Source organism: Protopterus annectens, chromosome 8.part0, assembly GCF_019279795.1.
Source record: "Protopterus annectens isolate FY-2018-M chromosome 8.part0, PAN1.0, whole genome shotgun sequence".
Taxonomy (NCBI): Eukaryota; Metazoa; Chordata; order Ceratodontiformes; family Protopteridae; genus Protopterus; species Protopterus annectens.
In genome coordinates this window covers 61,843,337-61,866,876 of record NC_056741.1, presented here as the reverse complement: position 1 = coordinate 61,866,876, position 23,540 = coordinate 61,843,337, and the positions used below count along the sequence as shown (strand labels likewise).

The window sequence follows — 23,540 nt, the reverse complement described above, 5'->3', positions numbered from 1 at the left end:
CAGTCTGATGAGCCTGATCTGCAAGGGCATGGAACGCATTATCATGGAACTTATAAACAAAGACATTGGCAACCTTCAAACACTGGATCACACCCAGTTTGGGATCGTGAAGGGCCGATCTTGTCTCCTGAACCTGATTGACTTCTTCGAATCAGTCCCCAGAGCTGTGGATGAGGGTAAGGCAGTCCACACAGCCTATCTGGACCTCGCCAAGGCCTTCGACACCATCCCCCACTCTGGAATCTTAGATAAGCTTCCTAAGCTGGACATAAATCCCTACATCACTCGATGGGTTTCCAACTGGCTTACTGACAGAACCCAGACTGTAAAAGTAGCCGACTCCAAATCCAGCTCCAGACAAGTGACAAGTGGAGTACCTCAGGGTTCAGTCCTGGGACCACTCTTGTGTGGCATCTACTTCTCTGAAGTACAGGCCAACACTAAGGGACTCTGGCTAACAAAGTTCGCAGATGACTGAAAACTGGGAGCCATTATTGAATCCCAAAATGATATGGATATTCTACAAAAGGGCCTTACAGAAACAGATGCTTGGTGCCAGAGCCATGGGCTCAAGCTTAATGCCAAGAAATGTACAGTTATCCCCTTTGGGAAAAACCATGTACCCATGAATTACCACATAGGTGGCAGTACACTAAACAGCAAAAGTGTGATGAGACTTAAGGACACAGGTGGACAGTGGTCTCACCTTTGATAACCACATCACCACAACAGTCAGGAAATCCTTCTATGTGGTACACCTCATCACTAAGGGCTTTTCATCCAGAAAAAAGAAGGTCATTGTCCCACTGTACTCATTCCTCATTAGACCCATTTTAGAGTACAACACCCCATTTGGTATGTACCTCACAAGACATCTGCAACAGCTGCAAAGGCCGCAGAAATACCTCACTAAAAGAATCACAGGCCTAAAGCAGATGGCCTATGCTGACCATCTAAAAAAACTCCAGCTATACTCTGTGGCATATCGTCTACTCAGAGGTGATCTCTGCTTAATATACAAGGCCATGTGAAACTCTGAGCTGTTGGACATGCTCCACTTAAAGAAATCCCAATCCCTCAGAGCCACATGCTCCAGGGATCTAAACCTTGTCATTACAATGAACAAAACATGCTGGAGGGATAATTTCCCGACCCAGAGACTCCCCAGACTCTGGAATAGACTGCCCATACATGTCAAGCAGAGCGTGTCCTTGGCCTTCTTCAAGAGGAACCTTGACGATTGGATGGGAGATAGGAAATTCACCCTGGGGATCATTTCAGTCGCCCTGCTAGATAGGGGTCCAGGGAAGTAAATATTGTGGGAAGAAATATCTGAGGAATTGTTTGGCTAGGCTTGTATAGGCCCTAGGGCCGATAGCCTAGTATCAACCTATGACCCTATGAACCTATGAACTAGCACCTTAATGTGCTAGGGTGTCCATGCATGCTAGCCAACTTACCTGTATTTCACTTACTTATCAATTCATACCAGCCCCTTGCTTGTATTATTTTAGAATGCCCATGTATGCCAGTTCTTTTGCTAGTATTACACTAGGCTATCCTTGAATGCTAGGCATCTGTATTCTCACCTCTGTTACACTACATACTCATATACATTAGATACTGTACCCGTATTATACCAAGTTATCAATGCATTCCTGGTACCTTACATATGTTACACTAGATTTTCAATCCATGCCAGACACCATACCTGCTTTATTTTATATTATCAATGAATACATGGCATGCAAGCATACCTATTTTACTCTGTATTATCCATGCATGACAGCTGTTCTGTATTGTCACTACATCTCCACAGACCCCTCTGTGTCTTCATTTATTCTTTTTATTTTTATTTATTTTACATTTGTTGACCGGGCTAGTCTAGCTGGATACATGTCCATTTTCAGTAGAGGCCCTGGGAGAAAAGCTCCACATAGTTATACATAGTAATTACAATATAAGAATAGTGTTGTTAAAAAAATTTAGAAAATTTAAGATAGTACAGTCAAAAGAGAAAAGTGTTTTTTTTTTTTTCATAGTTTAGCATAGTATTCCAGTTTCATGAGTTACAGTGATAAATTTAGCATAAAATGCTTATATTTGTGGACAAAAGGATAGATTGTAAAGATTTCATATGAAGACATAAAGGAGGGGAGGGAAAAGTTAGAGGGAGAAGAAATTAGTCAGGGTTAGTGCAGGTGCATAGCCAGTGATTATTGAGATGTAGTTTTAGATGTTTTTTAAAAAGTAGTAGAGACGTCTGAGCTGTGATATCGGATGGAAGTTTATTCCATACTTTTCCCTACAGAGATAGAGAACAAGGAGTCACCTGCTGAGTTGTTGGATTTAGTAGCGTTAATCAGCAGTTTGTTTGAGGAACGTAAAGTTTTGAGGTTGTTGTAAGGTGTGAGGAGGCTAGAGAGTATAGGAGTATTGCTAGGTAGATACAGGGTCTTATGAGCTATAGTGAGTTGGTGAAATTGAAGCTGGTTAAGGAATTCAAGCCAGTTTAGGTGTTTAAGATTTAAACAGTGATGGGTACTGAAAGGAGAGCCTGTAGCAAATCTAGCAATATTATTATAGGAAGCTGCTAGTTTCTTGAGGTTGTTTTTGGAGATATTAGTATATATGGGAGCAGCATAGAGCAGAGTGGATAGAAGGTGAGTTCTAGCTATAGCAGACCTAGCTTCTGGTGAAAGATAGTGTTTGATGCGATAAAGGGATCCCAGTTTCTTATTAGTTAATTTTATTGTATTGTTTATGTGTGTATCAAAGTTTAAGTTGTTGTCAATCGTTATTCCTAGCAGTTTAGTGTTAGGGTCAGGTGAGATAAGGGTACCATTGTTAGAAATAAGATGGATCTGTACAGGGGAAGACTTTTAGGTTGGGGTGAAAAGTAGCAATTTAGTTTTTTTGGGATTTAGGAGGAGGCAGCGGTAAGAGAACCATTGTTCAACAGCGTTGAAGGCTTTTTGAGTAATTGACTGAAGTTCGGTTGGTGAGTTAGCAGAGCAGATTAAGGTTGAGTCATCTGCATATTGAATACAGGTAGAGTATGGGATCACAGACTGAAGGTCGTTTATGAAGATAGAAAATAAGAGTGGGCCTAAAATAGAGCCCTGTGGAACGCCGAGGGAGATTGGGAGGTGATTAGAAAGTTCATTTTGCCAGAGTACAGCCTGCTGACGATTACCAAGGTAAGATGTAAACCACTTTAAAGATAGGGAATCCAGAGAGAGAGACTTAAGGGTATGCAGTAGGAGTTGATGGTTGACTATATCGAAAGCTTTGGATAGGTCAATGAAGACTGCAGATGAATGACTGTTGTTATTGCGGTTATTGTTGATACAGTTCGTGAATGATAGCAGGGCAGTGGCAGTACTATGAAATGGTCTAAAGCCATGTTGGCAATTAGCAAGTAGGTTATTTATGAGAAGGTGGTTGAGTATCTGCTTATGGATGCATTTTTCCATAATTTTAGCTATTGGGGATAGTAAAGCTATGGGACGATAGTTAAGAGTAATCATTGGAGTTTCTTCCTTTATGTAAAGGGATGATATGTGAGATTTTCCAGATTGATGGTACATCACCTTTGTTTATAGATCTGTTTATCAGAATGGAAATAGGGTAGGCAATGGCTTTAGCACCTTTTTGCAAGAATTCTGCTGGGAGTTTATCAGCTGATGGGGAGGTTGGTTTTAACTTTTGGAGAAGGGAGGAGATGTATGAAGTTAGATGCAGGTTATGGGGTGAAATTGTGGGGGTGGATTATCAGAAGATGTGGGCAAGTTAGATATATTAGGTGATAGGTGGCTAGCTAGAGTTTGGATGGTTTCTGTAAAGAAAGAATTAAAGGTATTGGCAGTTTCTTTTGGATTTTTGGGGTTAGATCCTTGTGGACTGGGTGTGATTGATTGGCCTGGGTAGAGGAGATTATTAATACTAGCCCAGAATTTTTTAGGTTGTCTGGTAGAGGATTGTTGTAATTGTAGATAGTAATTCTTTTTATCTAGCAGGGTGGCTCTTTTAGTGCTGTTTCTATGTTCTCTAAAGGTTTTATGGTCTGTCAGATTCTTAGAAGTACGCCATTTTGCCCAGTATTTATTTCTAAGTAGGATTTTCTGTTTAGTAGCCTTACTAAGCCAAGGGGCTGGTTTAGCTTTGATTCTGATAGAACAGGTTGGAGCATGATGATCCAAGATAGCCAAGAATGTAGTATTAAAGTATTCCACGGCGTTATTGAGAGGGAGAGTTTTTAATGGAGACCAATTACATTGATTAAGTTCTGCTTGGAAAAGTTCTGGGTTGAAATGCTTTTTTGAACGTATTATTTGGAAAGTGTTTGGGAATGTTATGTCGGTTTTATGTCTGATAATATATGTAAGACAATGGTAGCTAAGGTCATCAGGAAGGATGCCTGTTGTGTAAGTTTGCTGTGGGGTATTAGTATCCATTCTAAGGTGTTAGCTTTGTTATTTATTTTATTGGTTCTGGTATGGTAATTAATCAGTTGTGAGAAGCCATACAGGTTAATGTGGGTGGTGGGATTCATATTTGTGCAGGAGTTCCAGTCAATGTTAAAGTCCCCAAGAATAATGGTTTCTTGAGGGATATTACTAGAGAGTCAGCTAAGAATGTCCTCTAGAATATTACAATTGTTCCCTGGAGGGAGATAGACACAGATTATATTTATGGCTGTACTAGAATTTAGCTGCAGTTTGGAGATTATTATTTCTGCACTAGCATTTGTTGGTAAGTTAAGGTTGAGTGTACTGATTTGTAGCTCAGTTTTATAGAGGATTGCTACTCCCCCTCCTTTTTTGGAAGTACGGTCGAGTCTAATAATATTATAGCCAGGTGGGGAGATTTCATTGTCTTTGATGGAAGGTTTTAGTCATGTTTCAGATAAACATAGGATATCAAATGGCTGACTCTGTAAGAGTGCATGAAGTTGAGTAATTTTGTTGCAGATACTGCGTATATTTAGGTGTGCAATTGAGAGTGAGTTGGTAGGGTTGGTAGGTGGAGGTTTAGTAGAATTGTTCCTTTCAAGTAAGTCAGAGCTCCCACAGATGATTTTTAGTTCCACAAAACTCTTTATTTGCATCTTAGTTTTCACACAACTCAAGAACTCTGCAGGCTGTTCCACTGGTGCTCTGATTGTTGTTTTAAATCACATCATCACATACTGCTATATATTTCCTGCGTAAAGCATTATGGGTAAAGCACATGAGTTTGCAGCCATATAAAGTTTGCATTCCCTATTTCAAAGCAACAAAACAGCTCCTTTGAAGATTCCTAATACAAGACATATTATGTACTAGGCATGAGTAAGTATGGCAGCCATAAAAATGCAACATAAAAATGTAATGCATTTAATTAAGAATTTCAAATTCCTGCTCTCTTAAGCATTCCATATTTTTCATTTTTCACCCTCTACTAACTCTAGTCACATCACCAGACGGAGAACATTATCTACACTTAACAGATGTCAAGTTAAAGTGTGACATTAATCCTCCGATTTCTGAAAACTTAATAACATGGTTGAATCCCAAAGGTGAAAGTGTGAGTAGCTCCAGTAGATATCACGTCAGTGATGGTGATAAAACTCTGGATGTCAGAAATATACAAATCCAGGAGAGTGGACAGTGGAGGTGTCGTGTCAAGGATGCAGAGGCTTATTACACAGTGCAAGTCTTGGGTAAGATATTATTTTTATTGTTTGCTACGAGTGATTATAGAATAGTAGATATCCCAGATAGTTCAGGTTTGATTTGTAATGTTCCTCACATGTATCTGCCTGTAAGACATGAGCACCACACTTCTCATGTGGAAAAATGACCCACAAATGTCTGTACTTACAGTTGGAGTATTTAGTCAATGCACAATACAACACTTCCAGTGGTCTTCTTAACATAAGAGCTTTACCTTCTGGAGTTAGGGAGCCTAAAGTGTTCTGTTTAAAAGCAGTAAGACCATCACAAAAACACAGAACAACAGTGTTCTCCAGAGCTGGAAGGGAAGGTATTATTTTGCAATGAAACCTACTGATTCCTTTCCTTCATGGGATAGATTTCATAATGTGCAATACCCACACTATAACTGTCTCTGTATAAAAGGGTCTTTCAAACACAGCATATAAATGCTCTTTATATGTCGGACTTAGGGAATGTTGATGTGAGATAATCCACATAACTGACATGTAAGACATGCTAGAGTCACAGTACAAATTTGTGCCACATCTCTGCAACTATTCCATAGTTTTGAGGTGGAAAAAGTACATTTGTGTTGATGTCATTGCCCTTATTATATAATATAAAAAAAAAAACTTAAACTGAATGCACCCTGTGTGCACTGGCTGTATTAAACGTACATCTGTAAATCTATTGGTTCATCACAGTACAGTGATCTTTTTACTGTGCTTCTTTTGTCTGTAACTGCGTTGTTGTAACTATTTTGCTTTATAGCCCAGATCAGGACAGAAAATGGGCTTGAGCATACCTCTCAACTGTCCAGATTTTTGTCTCATATTTTTAGTCTGTTTCTTATAAAATTGTGGTTTTCTGGCAAATCATTAAGGACTGAGTTCAGAAAATAATGGCAGACAGTTAAGTTTCAGACTTCATATTCCTCAGAAAATTCATGCTAATGCAAAACCCATTACTATGTCAAAGTTGTAAGTTTGTAAGAGCAATATTTAAAAAGTGTCCTTATTTTTGGACCTTTGTCCCACCATTATTTGTGGATTTGTCCAGATTTCTTCCTGTAAGAGTTTGAGAGGTATGGTCTCAGAACCAGTCCACCCACATAGATGCCAAATAAATAAATAAATAAATAAATAAATAAATAAATAAATAAATAAATAAATAAATGTTTAGAAACTATTTTAATAAAGAGAAACAAGGCATGGGTATTGTAAACTGTACAGGCTCAGTTAACACCACAGCAACATTTATTGGGCATGACCTCTGGGGGCCATCCTATACCAAAGTTTCAAGGTAATGAAACACAGACTACATCTCTTGGATATGTACAATGTGGGCTAGACCACATATCCAAGGTACTGAGGAAAGTACTATTCCAACTTTTACAGATGTAAGACTGCCTGTCTTTAACACCGTGCATGAGCATTTCATTTTCATTTGTTTGTGCCATGCAGAAAGTATTGTCTTTTTATTTATGCATAAATAATTTAGCTGACTTCTCTTTTGTCTTATTTTTATGATCATTTGCTGAAAAAATTAGGTATCAGTGACAGGAGCCAGTCTGTGATGGTGTACACGTCTGTAAATCAGTCAGCTATCCTGCCATTGGAACTCACCCAGGACATCAAGAATTCAAAATTTGGAAACTTCAACCTGAAGAAAGGAGAGCTTCTGAGATTAAAAGAAGAAGGAGGACGTAGCACGGCACTGGCTTTACTGAACAACTCACAGCAAAAACTGTTTTGGGAGGAGACTGATAAAATTCAAAATGAAGGTTCAGGACATAGTTTGTCCATTCGACTGGTGTCTGCTTCCTTTCAGGATGCTGGACGTTACAGATTTCATCTGACCTTTGACAAGGGAACGTTACAGAATGATGTGCACCTGGTCGTCTTGCAAGGTAAGAGATTCAACTGCCCGAACCAATTGGGTTTGGACTGAGGGATGCAACATCTTGTAGGTGTGGCAAAAACATCATGGTGACCTAACTTGTCAGAGACAGTATTCCAAGCCACAGATGAACATGCAGTCCTGGTCAGAAAGCAACACCCCAATGAGATGGAGCCTTCCCATAAGTAGGTTGTGATCAAATAAATTATCCTGAGAATTGGTATAATGGTTATGGTGTTTGCCTTACAGTGACAAGGTGCAAAATTTGATTCCAAATGGGGTAATTGGCTAGACTGAAAATGGCCCACAAGGACACTTAGTGTAGTACTAACCTATGAACCTGAGATAATAACTATAATATTAGAATATAACATCTGTTGTATTGTAATTAGCAATCAACTTGTGGATATGTTTTGTTATTAGGTGGCCAAACTTCCAAGATCCTTGTAAGACACTGTCAAGAAGTGAAAGAGTCCTTACTATGGAGTGGTATTTAGCACTAAAACTAACATCTACATCTAGGGAGTGGTCCAATAATAATGCACATGGAAAGACAACTAGAGTACAGTTGTGATATAATATTCAAACATCTGTCACACAGACTAGTACTACTGAAAAGGGCGAGGGCATATGATATGCACATGGAAAGGCAATTTCTAGTGTACAGCTGGGATCTAACATTTAAACTTATGCAAGACAAGGTAGTCATACCAAGCATCTTACCCTCACCAAGAATGATGCCAAGATATGAAGACAAGATGATCAATTTCAACAATTGGCTTAAGTACTGGTGTCATTCAAAGGGGATCCAATGCCTGTCAGCTTGGGATGATATGCTCGACAAGCCACGATGCTTCGCTAGGGACGACTTGCACCTGTCACCCCTGGGCTTTCGGATATTGGCAAAGGTTCTTGCTACCCCCATAGTGCCTTTTTTAGGCAAGGCTCAAAAGACAAACCCACCTCCATAGGTATCACAAGGGATAAGAAACTAAGAGTAATGCTACTCAATGCCAGAAGTCTAAACCTCAAGATGCACGCACTCGAAACTCTCCTTAGCATGGAGAACATCGATATCTGTGCAGTAACAGAAACCTGGTTCAGGGCTCCCGAGAGCACCCCAGCACTACCAGGTTATACCTTATACCATGCTTTTCGGCCCCAAACTTGGACCGAACCACAAAAGGAGGGGAGAATCGATATTCATCAAAGATACCCACACCTCCAGGTTGGTGGCAAAGCACAAAGCATCAGAGACTATCCATGTGCAACTAACAGTGGGTAAAACTGCCTTCCAGTTTATAGCCTGCTACAGACCACCCTCCCAAACCCAGGAACCCCACTCAGCCTTCCTGAGAACACTGGAAAATATGAAGGTCTCTCCAAACACCATTATATTGGGCGACTTCAACTACCCAAACATAGACTGGGAGCATTACTCTAGCTCCAACACCTTAGCCCAAAGGTTCCTAGAATTTATAAACTCAAATGCTATGGAACAACTTGTTACCACTCCCACAAGAGGGGAAAACATACTGGACCTGATCATCACCAACATGGGGACTCTATGCTCCAGACCAGAAGTGTATCCCTCACTGGTAAGATCAGACCATAAACTAATCTCACTGGATATTCACATCCCGACCCCACCCCTGCCCAGAAAACCACAGTGAAAAACTTCTCTAAAGCAAATTTCACACTCCTCAAAACTGAGGTGGAATCCTTCAAAGCCCCGGGCCTGTGGAAAATACAGCCCAGACCGCAGAATCCTTTATAAACACATTCTATGAACACCTTCAGGAATGCATGGATCATGCGATCCCAAATAAAACCAAGACCCAATCCTCCAAAGGCAGACGTCCTGTCTGGTGGACCCCAGCCATAAACAAACTATACAATAGAAGGAGGAAGCTACTAAATGATAGAGCAAAATCCCAAAAGGGAAGGCATCACTGATCAGTATTAGCAAAAAACTACGGGCACACATAAAATTGTCTAAGGCCAGCTTCGAGAGAAAAATTGCACAGGACACTAAGGATAATCACAAGGTTTTCTTTAGTTATGTTAGGAACCTGGGTGGTAATTCCCAGATATTCTCAGAATTAGTCCAAAATGACAAAAAATACACGGAACCCACAGACATTGCCAACATCCTAGCTGACAGGTTCAGCGCAAACTCCCCTCCCCACCAAAAGGGCAAATATCTATCCCAGCAGAGTGCTGCCCCCCTGACATCTCAGATGCTCAAGTAAGAGCCGCCCTCTCCAAAGCAAAAAACACAGCATCAATGGGACCAGATGGTATCCCGGGCTGCGTCCTACATGAACTCCAAGAAGAGCTAAACCCAAACATAAAACTACTGTTCAATCTCAGCCTTACTACAGGATATGTGCCCAAAGAGTGGCGTACAGCAACAGTGGTCCCTCTCCATAAAGGTGGTGCCTCAACGGATCCTGGAAACTATCGCCCCATAAGCCTGACTAGCTTGGTCTGCAAAGCTATGGAAAGGATCATCATGGACCTCATAAATAAAGATATTGGGGACCTACAAACACTGGATCCTACCCAGTTTGGCATTGTTAAGGGCAGATCCTGCCTCTTAAACCTGGTTGATTTCTTTGAAACAGTCACCAAGGCCATTGACGAGGGGAAGGTGGTCCACACAGCCTACCTGGACCTCGCAAAAGCCTTCGATACAATACCCCACTCGGGCATTATAGATAAGCTCACCAGCTTAAATATAAACCCCTATGTCACTAGATGGATTGCAAACTGGCTCAAGGACAGAACCCACATGGTTAGAATTGCTGGAGCCATGTCAGACTCCAAACCAGTTACAAGTGGTGTCCCACAAGGCTCAGTCCTGGCACCTCTCTTGTTCGGTATATATTTCTCGGAGGTACAGGCCAACACGGAAGGACTGTGGCTGACCAAGTTCGCAGATGACTGCAAACTGGGCGCCATAATTGACTCTCCAGCCGACACAAGCATCCTCCAAAAGGGCCTCATAGAAACAGACAACTGGTGCTAGAGCCATGGCCTCAAGCTAAATGCCAAAAAGTGTATAGTCATCCCCTTTGGCAAAAACAAAGTGCCCACAAATTACCACATAGGTGGTAATCCATTAAGTACAGAAGAAGTAATTAGGGACCTGGGGACCCAAGTTGATAGCAATCTCTCATTTGACAACCACGTGGCCAAATTGGTTAGAAAAACATTTTATATAGCCCACCTAATCATGAAGGGATTCACATCTAGATCAGGGTAGGTCATCGTGCCTCTTTACTCATTCCTCATCAGGCCCATAATTGAGTACAATGCCCTTTTGGGATGTACCTTACCAGACACCTGCAGCAACTGGAAAGACCCCAAAAGTACCTCACCAAGAGGATCAAAGGGCTCAAACAGATGCCATATGCTGCCCGGTTAAAGAAACTCCAGCTCTACTCAGTGGCATACCGCCTGTTCAGAGGTGATCTGTGCCTGACGTATAAAGCCATGTCCAACCCGAATTAATGGAGCCAGTCTGTGATGGTGTACACGTCTGTAAATCAGTCAGCTATCCTGCCATTGGAACTCACTCAGGACATCAAGAATTCAAAATTTGGAAACATCAACCTGAAGAAAGGAGAGTTTCTGAGATTAGAAGAGGAAGGAGGACATAGCACGACACTGGCTTTACTGAACAACTCACAGCAAAATTTGTTTTGGGAGGAGACTGACAAAATTCAAAATGAAGGTTCAGGACATAGCTTGTCCATTCGACTGGTGTCTGCTTCCTTTCAGGATGCTGGACGTTACAGATTTCATCTGACCTTTGACAGGGGAACGTTACAGAATGATGTGCACCTGGTCGTCTTGCAAGGTAAGAGATTCAACTGCCTGAACCAATTGGGTTTGGACTGAGGGATGCAACATCTTGTAGGTGTGGCAAAAACATCATGGTGACCTAACTTGTCAGAGACAGTATTCCAAGCTGCAGATGAACATGCAGTCCTGGTCAGAAAGCAACACCCCAATGAGATGGAGCCTTCCCATAAGTAGGTTGTGATCAAATAAATTATCCTGAGAATTGGCATAATGGTTATGGTGTTTGCCTTACAGTGACAAGGTGCAAAATTTGATTCCAAATGGGGTAATTGGCTAGACTGAAAATGGCCCACAAGGACACTTAGTGTAGTATGAACCTATGAACCTTGCTATAAATATAATAATAATATAATTAGAATATTGTTGTATAAATCAACTCAACAATATTGTTTGTTTGTTGTTGGGTGGTGGCTTAAGATCCTTGTAGATAAGATCCTTGTAAGACACTGTCAAAGAGTGAAGAGCTCTCACTAGCACTAAAACTTTATAACTAACTGCATCATCTGGTGGGGAGATAATAATAATAATGGACATGAAAGAGAGAGTACAGCTACAGTAATGATATCAAATTCAAACAACTGTCACACACTACTATGAAACTGAAAAGGGCGAGGGCATATGATATGCACATGGAAGGGCAATTTCTAGTGTACAGCTGGGATCTAACATTTAAACTTATGCAAGACATGGTAGTCATACCAAGAAGAATGGGGATGTACAACCTTAGCAATAAAGTGCATGGTCAGGAACTAAACTTGTTTTATACTTCAGCTGAAATAAGACAATTAAGACAACTCTATGTCCTAGATTTTGTACATAGTTTTCTAAATAACTAACAATAGGGTGGCTGCAGTGGTGCAGCAGTTAGTGTTGATGCCTCACAGCAAGATGTTCTCCGGTTTGATACTTGGCTGAGGTGCCTTCTGTGCAGAGTCTGCATGTCCTCCCTGTGGTCGCGTGGGTTTCCTCCGGGTGCTCCAGTATACTCCCAAAGACATGCTGTAGGTGGGCTGGACACTAAATTGGCATGAGTGCATGTGTGTGCCTTCTGTGGAAGGTTGGGCACTGGGCTGGCAACTCAACACCATAAAAACTCCACTGCCAATCATGAACGGACAGGTGATCTGCTGTGGCAACCCCTAACCGGGAAAAGCCAAAAGAAGAATATTCTAAATAACTAACAATGCAAACAAATTTATTAACCCAGGGTCATCTATTACTGTTTCAGATGTTAAAGAGAAATAAAAAGGAATTCATATAAACATTATATAAACTAACTATTTACACTAAATACAAGCTGTCTCAATTATCTTCAGCTATATTCAAATCATTGAACTATATGCCTTCACTGCACTATATCTCATTTAAAATAAATATTCATTAGATCACAAAGTATTTTCTTTGGGTGCTAGTTATAAAAACTCTGTGCCACAGAGCAGATGTGGTACACTATGCAGTGGCATTAACAAAGCTGTTCTGACTCATAAAGGTTAGAGTACAATGGGGTAAGTCATTGTATGCTGTCATCTACCAATGTGCAGGCTTTGGACTCCGTGTATGGAAAACATCTGTTAATCACCTCCTCTCTGAATTGCGTCACTCATAAATGTGTCAAGAACAGAATACCAATGGTTAACAAGGGGGAATGACAGGAATCTATTTGCATATGATCCAGTGGTGGTAATGCCTCAGGAACAGCAACATTTCCCCTGCCCTACTGATATGTTGCTGACAGAGATTTGCAGTGTATTAGCAACATACAAAAAAGTAAATAAAAACCTTGTTTAGGGAATGAAAATTCCTACCAGCAACGGCTCTCCCCCATGATGCAGACCTCATATCATAACTAAGTTTCAGCCACTTCCTTCAGAGCCCCCTATGATGCAGACCTCATATCATAACTAAGTTTATCCCACTTCCTTCAGAGCCCCCCATGATGCAGACCTCATATCATAACTAAGTTTCTCCCACTTCCTTCAGAGCCCCCCATGATGCAGACCTCATATCATAACTACGTTTCTCCCACTTCCTTCAGAGCCCCCCATGATGCAGACCTCATATCATGACTAAGTTTCTCCCACTTCCTTCAGAGACCCCATGATGCAGACCTCATATCATAACTAAGTTTCTCTCACTTCCTTCAGCGCCCCCCATGATGCAGACCTCATATCATAACTAAATTTCTCCCACTTCCTTCAGAGCCCCCCATGATGCAGACCTCATATCATAACTAAGTTTGTCCCACTTCTTTCCAGTGATGCTGATGATTCACCACTCTAGGTCCTGTCTCGGGTCTATATTATATAAACAAAGAAGTAAAATCACAGCTTACCCTTGATTGATCCCTATTTCCCAAACCTGCACAACATCAAAACATCAAGTCATTGATTTCTCTCAAAGGGAAAGAAATCAATAGCCCAAACATGCACACCACATTACAACAACCACTATAAAAGTGGGGGCTTCACACCCCACCCCCTCAATGGGGGTCTGTGCTCCCCACACACACACCCCTAACTAAATATACTAACTCTGAGATCACACTACAGTTGGGAAAAGGCCAGATTTAACAGAACAGCCAACCGATTTCTTTCCCTTAGAAAGAAATCGCTGATTTGGCCATTAGATGTTGTGCAGTTTCGAGTAATAGGGGTCGATTAAAGGTAAGTCGAGATTTTACTCCTTTGATTATATAATATAGACACCCTGTCTCTACCATAATATAGTAATGATGCTAAGATCATACTTAGGTTGTCTTGTCTTAAACAAGATAGTAGGCCACAGATCATTGTATGTTGTCTCCTACTATCAAAATTTATCATTGTATCTTGTGTCCCACTACCCCAATCGATCATTGTATGTTGTCTCCCACTACCCCAATTGTATGCTGTCTCTCACTACCCCAATTGTATGTTGTCTCTCATTACCCCAATTGATCTTTACATGGTGTCTCCCAGTACCCCAAATGACCTTTGTATGGTGTCTCCCACTACCCCAATCGATCATTGTATGTTGTCTCTCACTACCCCAATTGTATGTTGTCTCCCACTACCCCAATTGTATGTTGTCTCTCACTACCTCAATTGATCTTTACATGGTGTCTCCCAGTACCCCAGTTGATCATTGTATCTTGTGTCCCACTACCCCATTTGATGATTGTATATTGCCTCCCACTACCCCAACTAATGTAGTTCTACTTGGTTCTCTTGATAGAGGCATTGGTAACTACCATCAGTTGGCATGATGCCAGGGCACTCTATGGGCTAGGCTTGTAAAGGCTCCAGGGGCATTAGCCTAGTACACACCTATGAACCTATGATCATTGTATTTTGCCTCCCACTACCCCAATTGATCATTGATTGTTATCTCTCAGTACCCTAATTGATCTTTGTATGGTGTCTGCTACTACCCGTATTCATGTTCATAATCTGTGTAGTTGTTGTCAACAATCAAGACATAAGACTACAGTACACTTTTACACATCTCTGCCCAATGTCTATGAACACCTGAGCCCCATTACTTATCTAATAATGAACCAATGTATTCTAATACTCATAACTGATTGAGGTTCCTTGTATCTGATTAAAATAGCAATAATTTCTCTGTCTTAAACAACTACTTTGTCGACTACTTTAACATCAGTAACACAGAGGATTGTAATTGGGTCTCTGATCACAACTGAGTTGTTATTATACCACTAAGTAATGGAAATGCTGACAAATCTATAAAACACTTAGCTCTGCCACATGGACAGTGCTCAGATGTTAAGTCTTCCTCTAATAGGCTAACAGCTTTTAAAAACTGTTATAAAACAAACAAAACCTAAACAGACATTGTCCAACAAGGTATTAATGTATGACTACAGGATAGTAGCAGGTCTGTAGCATGGCAGCTTTAATATGATGCTGAGAAGCCTCAGAACTGATACCGTGTTCTACTCACACGTTACATTCCCAGACCTGATACCACAGTCTACTCACACGTTACATTCCTATCACTGACACTGTGCTCTACTCATACGTTATGTTCCCAGACCTGATACCATGCTCTATTCATACTTTACCTTCCCAGAACTGATATCACACTCTCCCATATGTTAAGTTCCCAGAACTGATATCATGTTCTACGCATATGTCAAGTTCCCACACCTGACACCATGCTCCACTCATATGTTACATTATGAGACCTGATACCACACTCTACTCATATGTTACATTCTCAGACCTGATACCATGCTCTTCTCATATGTTACATTCTCAGACCTGATACCATGCTCCACTCATATGTTACATTCTCAGACCTGATACCATGCTCCACTCATATGTTACATTCTCAGACCTGATACCATGCTCCACGCATATGTTACATTCTCAGACCTGATACCATGCTCCACTCATATGTTACATTCTCAGACCTGATACCACGCCCTGCTCATATGTTACATTATGAAACCTGATACCACACTCTACTCATATGTTACATTCTCAGACCTGATACCATGCTCCACTCATATGTTACATTCTCAGACCTGATACCATGCTCCACTCATATGTTACATTCTCAGACCTGATACCAGACCTTGCTCATATGTTACATTCTCAGACCTGATACCATGCTCCACTCATATGTTACGCTACCAGACCTGATACCACACCCTGCTCATATGTTAGATTCTCAGACCTGATACCATGCTCTACTCATATGTTACATTCTCAGACCTGATGCCACGCTCTTCTCATATGTTACATTCTCAGACCTGATGCCATGCTTCACTCATATGTTACATTCTCAGACCTGATACCATGCTCCACTCATATGTTACATTCTCAGACCTGATACCACACCCTGCTCATATGTTACATTCTCAGACCTGATACCACGCTCTTCTCATATGTTACATTCTCAGACCTGATACCATGCTTCACTCATATGTTACGCTACCAGACCTGATACCACACCCTGCTCATATGTTACGTTTCCAGACCTGACACCATGCTCTACTCATACATTACATTCCCAGAAATAATACCACGATTTACGTTCCTAGACCTGATACCATGCTCTACTCATATGTTACATTCCCAGACCTGATACCATGCTCTTCTCATATGTTACATTCTCAGACCTGATACCATGCTCCACTCATACATTACATTCTCAGACCTGATACCATGCTCCACTCATATGTTACATTCTCAGACCTGATACCATGCTCCACTCATATGTTACGCTACCAGACCTGATACCACGCCCTGCTCATATGTTAGATTCTCAGACCTGATACCATGCTCCACTCATATGTTACATTCTCAGACCTGATAGCACGCCCTGCTCATATGTTACATTATGAGACCTGATACCACACTCTACTCATATGTTACATTCTCAGACCTGATACCATGCTCCACTCATATGTTACATTCTCATTCTCAGACCTGATACCATGCTCCACTCATATGTTACATTCTCAGACCTAATACCATGCTCCACTCATATGTTACATTCTCAGACCTGATACCACACCCTGCTCATATGTTACATTATGAGACCTGATACCACACTCTACTCATATGTTACATTCTCGGACCTGATGCCATGCTCCACTCATATGTTACATTCTCAGACCTGATACCATGCTCTTCTCATATGTTACGCTACCAGACCTGATACCACTCCCTGCTCATATGTTACATTCTCAGACCTGATACCACGCTCTTCTCATATGTTACATTCTCAGACCTGATATCATGCTCCACTCATATGTTACATTCTCAGACCTGATACCATGCTCCACTCATGTTACATTCTCAGATCTGATACCATGCTCCACTCATATGTTACATTCTCAGACCTGATACCATGCTCCACTCATATGTTACGCTACCAGACCTGATACCAAGCCCTGCTCATATGTTACGTTTCCAGACCTGACATCATACTGTACTCATACATTACATTCCCAGAAATAATACCACGATTTACGTTCCTAGACCTGATACCATGCTCTACTCATATGTTACATTCCCAGACCTGATACCACACTCTACTCACATGTTAAGTTCCCAGAACTGATACCATGATGGACTCATAAGTTATGTTCCTGACCAGAAACCATGCTGCACTCATACATTATGTTCCCAGAACTGATATCATGCAATACTCATATGGTATGCTCCCAGACTTGATACAATGCTCTGCTCATACATTACATTCCTAGACCTGATACCACGCTCTACTCATACATTATGTTCCCAGACCAGATACCATGCTTTACTCACACGTTACATTCTCAGACCTGATACCATGCTCTACTCATACGTTACATTCCCAGACCTGATACCATGCTCTACTCATACGTTACATTCCCAGACCTGATACCACACTCTACTCATACATTCCTAATGCCACGCTCTACTCATACATTATGTTCCCAGACCAGATACCATGCTCTCACACGTGCTACATTCTCAGACCTGATACCATGCTCTACTCATAATGCTACATTCCCAGACCTGATACCACACTCTACTCATACATTCCTAATGCCACGCTCTACTCATACATTATGTTCCCAGACCAGATACCATGCTCTACTCACACGTTACATTCTCAGACCTGATACCACACTCTACTCATATGTTACATTCCCAGACATGATACCACACTCTACTCATACATTCCTAATGCCACGCTCTACTCATACATTATGTTCCCAGACCAGATACCATGCTCTACTCATACGTTACATTCCCAGACCTGATACCACACTCTACTCATACATTCCTAATGCCACGCTCTACTCATACATTATGTTCCCAGACCAGATACCATGCTCTACTCAGACGTTACATTCTCAGACCTGATACCATGCTTTATTCACACGTTACATTCTCAGACCTGATACCACACTCTACTCATACATTCCTAATACCACGCTCTACTCATACATTATGTTCCCAGACCAGATACCATGCTTTACTCACACGTTACATTCTCAGACCTGATACCATGCTTTATTCACACGTTACATTCTCAGACCTGATACCACACTCTACTCATACATTCCTAATACCACGCTCTACTCATACATTATGTTCCCAGACCAGATACCATGCTCTACTCACACGTTACATTCTCAGACCTGATAGCATGCTCTACTCACACATTACATTCTCATACCTGATACCATGCTCTACTCATACATTACATTCCCAGACCTGATACCATGATCTACTCACACGTTACATTCTCAGACGTGATACCGTGCTCTACTCACACGTTACATTCTCAGACCAGATACCATGCTCTACTCACACGTTACATTCTCAGACCTGATAGCATGCTCTACTCACACATTACTTTCTCAGACCTGATACCATGCTCTACTCATACGTTACATTCCCAGACCTGATACCACACTATACTCATACATTCCTAATGCCACGCTCTACTCATACATTATGTTCCCAGACCAGATACCATGCTCTACTCATACGTTACATTCCCAGACCTGATACCACACTCTACTCATACATTCCTAATACCATGCTCTACTCATACATTATGTTCCCAGACCAGATACCATGCTCTACTCACACGTTACATTCTCAGACCTGATACCATGCTCTACTCATACGTTACATTCTCAGACCTGATACCATGCTCTACTCATACGTTACATTCCCAGACCTGATACCACACTCTACTCATACATTCCTAATGCCACGCTCTACTCATACATTATGTTCCCAGATCAGATACCATGCTCTACTCACACGTTACATTCTCAGATCTGATAACACACTCTGCTCATACGTTATGTTAAAGCAGATGAACTGGTAGCTTACTTTAATTCTACCACCCAGTTCCTCGCATTTACCTACAACTTTAGCCTCAATACGATAGCTTATTTAGATGTGGACTTAAATAAAGATAGGGGCAATAATTATGTAGCAAAAATTTTCAGGAAAGAAACTTACTCCAACACTTTTTTACATTTTAGCAGTTGCCACTCTCTACATCAGAAAAAGTCAGTAATCAAGGGACAACTAGTCAGGACAGTAAGCATGATTACAAATGATGTGGACTTTGACAATGAATGCAACAATTTAGTGGACATGTTCACTAAAGAGGTTATTCCCAACACTTAGTGATGGAGGTGATGTGGGAAGTCCAATATAAAAGACTTAATGGACTTTACAAACCCATCTTAGGTTCCGCGGATGGACTAGGAAATCATAGTGGAAATGCAGCTGAGGTTCTTAATACCTCAGGGATGGTACCACACAGGACACACAATCTGGTTACTATGTACAGTGTGAGTGCCCAAGAAATATATTCCATTTTGATTAAAAACTGTTATATCATTCAAAATGATGGCATGGTGAGACAAAAGTTGCAAGAAAGTCCACGTATTACTTTCAAACGTGGGCCTAATTTAAAAAGCATTTTAGAGAAAAAGCCGATTTTTCTCACACATAGGTCAGGTATGTTCAAATGCCTTATGTGTAATTATTGCAAACACATTGATGTTGGACAGAGTTTTATTATCAGGGGGCAGAAATATAGGACAAAAGCTAAACTGGATTGTCAGTCTAAACTTGTGGTATATGCAGCCCTATGTCATTACTGTCCCGCCTTCTATATCAGTCAAACCAAGAGGAGATTGAGAGAGTGGATCTATGAACATCTGTATGGTATTAGTAGATTAAAACAAGAAAATGCCTTAGCAAGACATATTAGCCAGCATCCACAACATTGGTTTAAATTTAGAGCAATTGACTGTATTATACCGGATGGCAGGGGTGGCCCAGAAACATTATTATTGGAAAGATTAGAACTTTTGTAGCAACTTTGTAATAATGCTTACCATTACCCTGGGTTGAATGAAACTTGTTCTATTTTGTGTGTTTTGAAATTAAAAAGTTTAAGTAGATAAAGTTAAGTAATTTATATAAATAGAAATGATATAGTTCTATATTTTCATTTGTAGTATCAATAACTGTGTATGTGCTTTATCCAAATGTTATGTTTTCAGTTGTTTTATTATATATATGGGTAATACATCAGGAGTTTAGCCTTTACTTGAAGGGTTAATTGAAAAGGTATGTCATATAGGAGAGCTGTGTTTTTACTTGTTTTAAATTGGTCACATGACTGGAGTATTTTTGTATTTAATTGTGATGGTATGAATGTAATTTTATCTGAAGAAGTCTTGCAATTGAGCAAGACGAAAAGCTCTTCATTAAACTCTAGTTGGAAGTAGACTGCTGTTTTCTTCAGCATTTTCTGTTTATTTAGCTGTTTAGTTTAGCTAGTTTGTGTTTTGTCATACGTTATGTTCCCAGACCTGGTACCAGAATCTACTCGTGTTACATTCCCAGACCTTATACCATGCTCTATTCATGCATTGTATTCCCAGACCTGATACCATGCTCTACTCATATGCTACCTACCCTGACCTGATACCATGCTCTACTCATATGCTACATACCCTGACCTGATACCATGCTCTACTCATATGCTACATACCCTGACCTGATACCATGCTCTACTCATATGCTACATACCCTGACCTGATACCATGCTCTACTCATACGTTAGGTTCCCAGACCTGATACCATTACATTATCCACCTGATAACACTATGACTCAACTCATACATTACTTTCCCAGACCAGATACCATGCTCTACTCATATGTTATGTTCCCAGACCTGCTACCATGTTTACTGATACATTATGTTCCCAGACCTGATACCACGATCTACTCATATGTTTTGTTCACAGACCTGACGCCACTATCTACTCATACATAACATTCCCAGACCTGGTACCAGAATCTACTCGTGTTACATTCCCAGACCTTATACCATGCTCTATTCATGCATTGTATTCCCAGACCTGATACCATGCTCTACTCATATGCTACATACCCTGACCTGATACCATGCTCTACTCACACATTAAGTTCCCAGACTTGATACCATGATGTACTGATGTGTTATGATTCCAGACCTGATACCATGCTCTACTCATATGCTACATACCCTGACCTGATACCATGCTCTACTCATATGCTACATACCCTGACCTGATACCATGCTCTACTCATACGTTAGGTTCCCAGACCTGATACCATTACATTATCCACCTGATAACACTATGACTTGACTCATACATTACTTTCCCAGACCAGATACCATGCTCTACTCATATGTTATGTTCCCAGACCTGCTACCATGTTTACTGATACATTATGTTCCCAGACCTGATACCACGATCTACTCATATGTTTTGTTCACAGACCTGACGCCACTATCTACTCATACATAACATTCCCAGACCTAGTACCAGAATCTACTCGTGTTACATTCCCAGACCTTATACCATGCTCTATTCATGCATTGTATTCCCAGACCTGATACCATGCTCTACTCATATGCTACATACCCTGACCTGATACCATGCTCTACTCACACATTAAGTTCCCAGACTTGATACCATGATGTACTGATGTGTTATGATTCCAGACCTGATACCATGCTCTACTCATATGCTACATACCCTGACCTGATACCATGCTCTATTCATGCATTGTATTCCCAGACCTGATACCATGCTCTACTCATACATTATATTCCCAGAACTAATACAATGCTCTACTCATATGTTACACCATACCATGCTCTACTCATATGTTATGTTCCCAGACCTGCTACCATGTTTACTCATGCATTACATTCCCAAACCTCATAGGGTCATAGGTTCATAGGTAGGTACTAGGCTATCAGCCCAAGGGCCTACATAAGCCTAGCCAACAAGGTTCCCTGGTGTATGCCACCCAAGAAAGTTAATTTCCTGTGCCACTGTCGAGCAGAGACACAGAAGTGATCCCCGGGGTGTATTTCCTATTTCCCATCCACTCATCAATATTTTTCTTGAAGAGTGCTAATGAAGAACTTTGCTTGACATAGATGGATAGCCTGTTCTAGAGAATGGGAAGTCTCTGGGACAGGAATCTATCTGTCCAGCATGTCCTGTTTATTGTGGTGACAAGGCTTAGGTCCCTAGAGCGTGTAGCTCGGAGGGATTGGGATTTCTTTAGGTGTAGCATGTCCAAAAGCTCTGGGTTTGACATAGCTTTATATGTTAAGCAGAGATCACCTCGGAGTATGTGATATGCTATAGAGTAAAGCTGGAGTTTTTTGAGGCGGTCAGTGTAGAGCATTTGTTTGAGGCCAGTAATCCTCTTTGTGAGGTACTTCTGTGGCCTTTCCAGCTGCTGCAGATGTCTTGTGAGGTACATTCCAAAAGGGGCGTTGGACTCTATAATGGGTCTAATGAGTGTCGAGTAGAGGGGAACAATGACCTATTTTTTCCTGGATGAGAACCCTTTTATGATGAGGTGTGCCACATAGAAGGACTTCCTGACTACTGTGGCAATGTGACTATCAAAGGAGAGACTACTGCCCACCTGGGTCCCAAGGTCTCTTATCACGCATTCGGTGTTAAGTAGATTGCTGTCTGTGTGGTAGTTCATGGGTACAGAGTTTTTACCAAAGGGGATGACACTGCAATTTTTGGCATTGAGCTTGAGGCCATGGCTCTGACACCAGGCATCTGTCTCAGCGAGGCCCTTCTGTAGGATGTCCACATCATTTGGGGACTTGATTATGGCTCTTAGTTTGCAGTCATCTGAGAACTTCATTAGCCAGAGGCCTTCTGTGTTAGCCTGTACTTCAGAGAAGTAGATATCAAACAGGAGAGGTCCCAGGATGGAACCCTGTGGTACTCCACTTGTCACTGCTTTGAGGTCAGATTTGGAGTCTGCAACTTTTACAGTGTGGGCTCTGTCAGTGAGCCAGTTGGCAACCCATCTTGTGACGTAGGGGTTTATACCTAGATTAGTGAGTTTAGCTATAATTCCAGAATGGGGACGGTGTCCAAAGCATTGGCGAGGTCAAGATAGGCTGTGTGAACCACCTTATCCTCATCTACGGCTTTGGTGACTGCCTCAATAAAGTCGATCAGGTTCAGGAGGCATGATCTTCCTTTCACAAACCGAACTGGG

The 23,540-nt window shown here is 41.2% G+C and overlaps 1 protein-coding gene across 3 annotated transcripts in view; it reads left to right on the top strand.

Moving 5' to 3' along the window:
* Window positions 1–23,540, top strand: part of LOC122808646 — a 411,096-nt gene that overhangs the window by 320,704 nt on the left and 66,852 nt on the right. For all 3 annotated transcript variants that reach the window (XM_044079616.1, XM_044079615.1, XM_044079614.1), the window contains 2 exons: window positions 5,453–5,704; window positions 7,249–7,608. In XM_044079616.1, coding sequence (XP_043935551.1) covers window positions 5,453–5,704; window positions 7,249–7,608 — 612 coding nt within the window. The remainder of the gene's footprint in view (window positions 1–5,452; window positions 5,705–7,248; window positions 7,609–23,540) is intronic.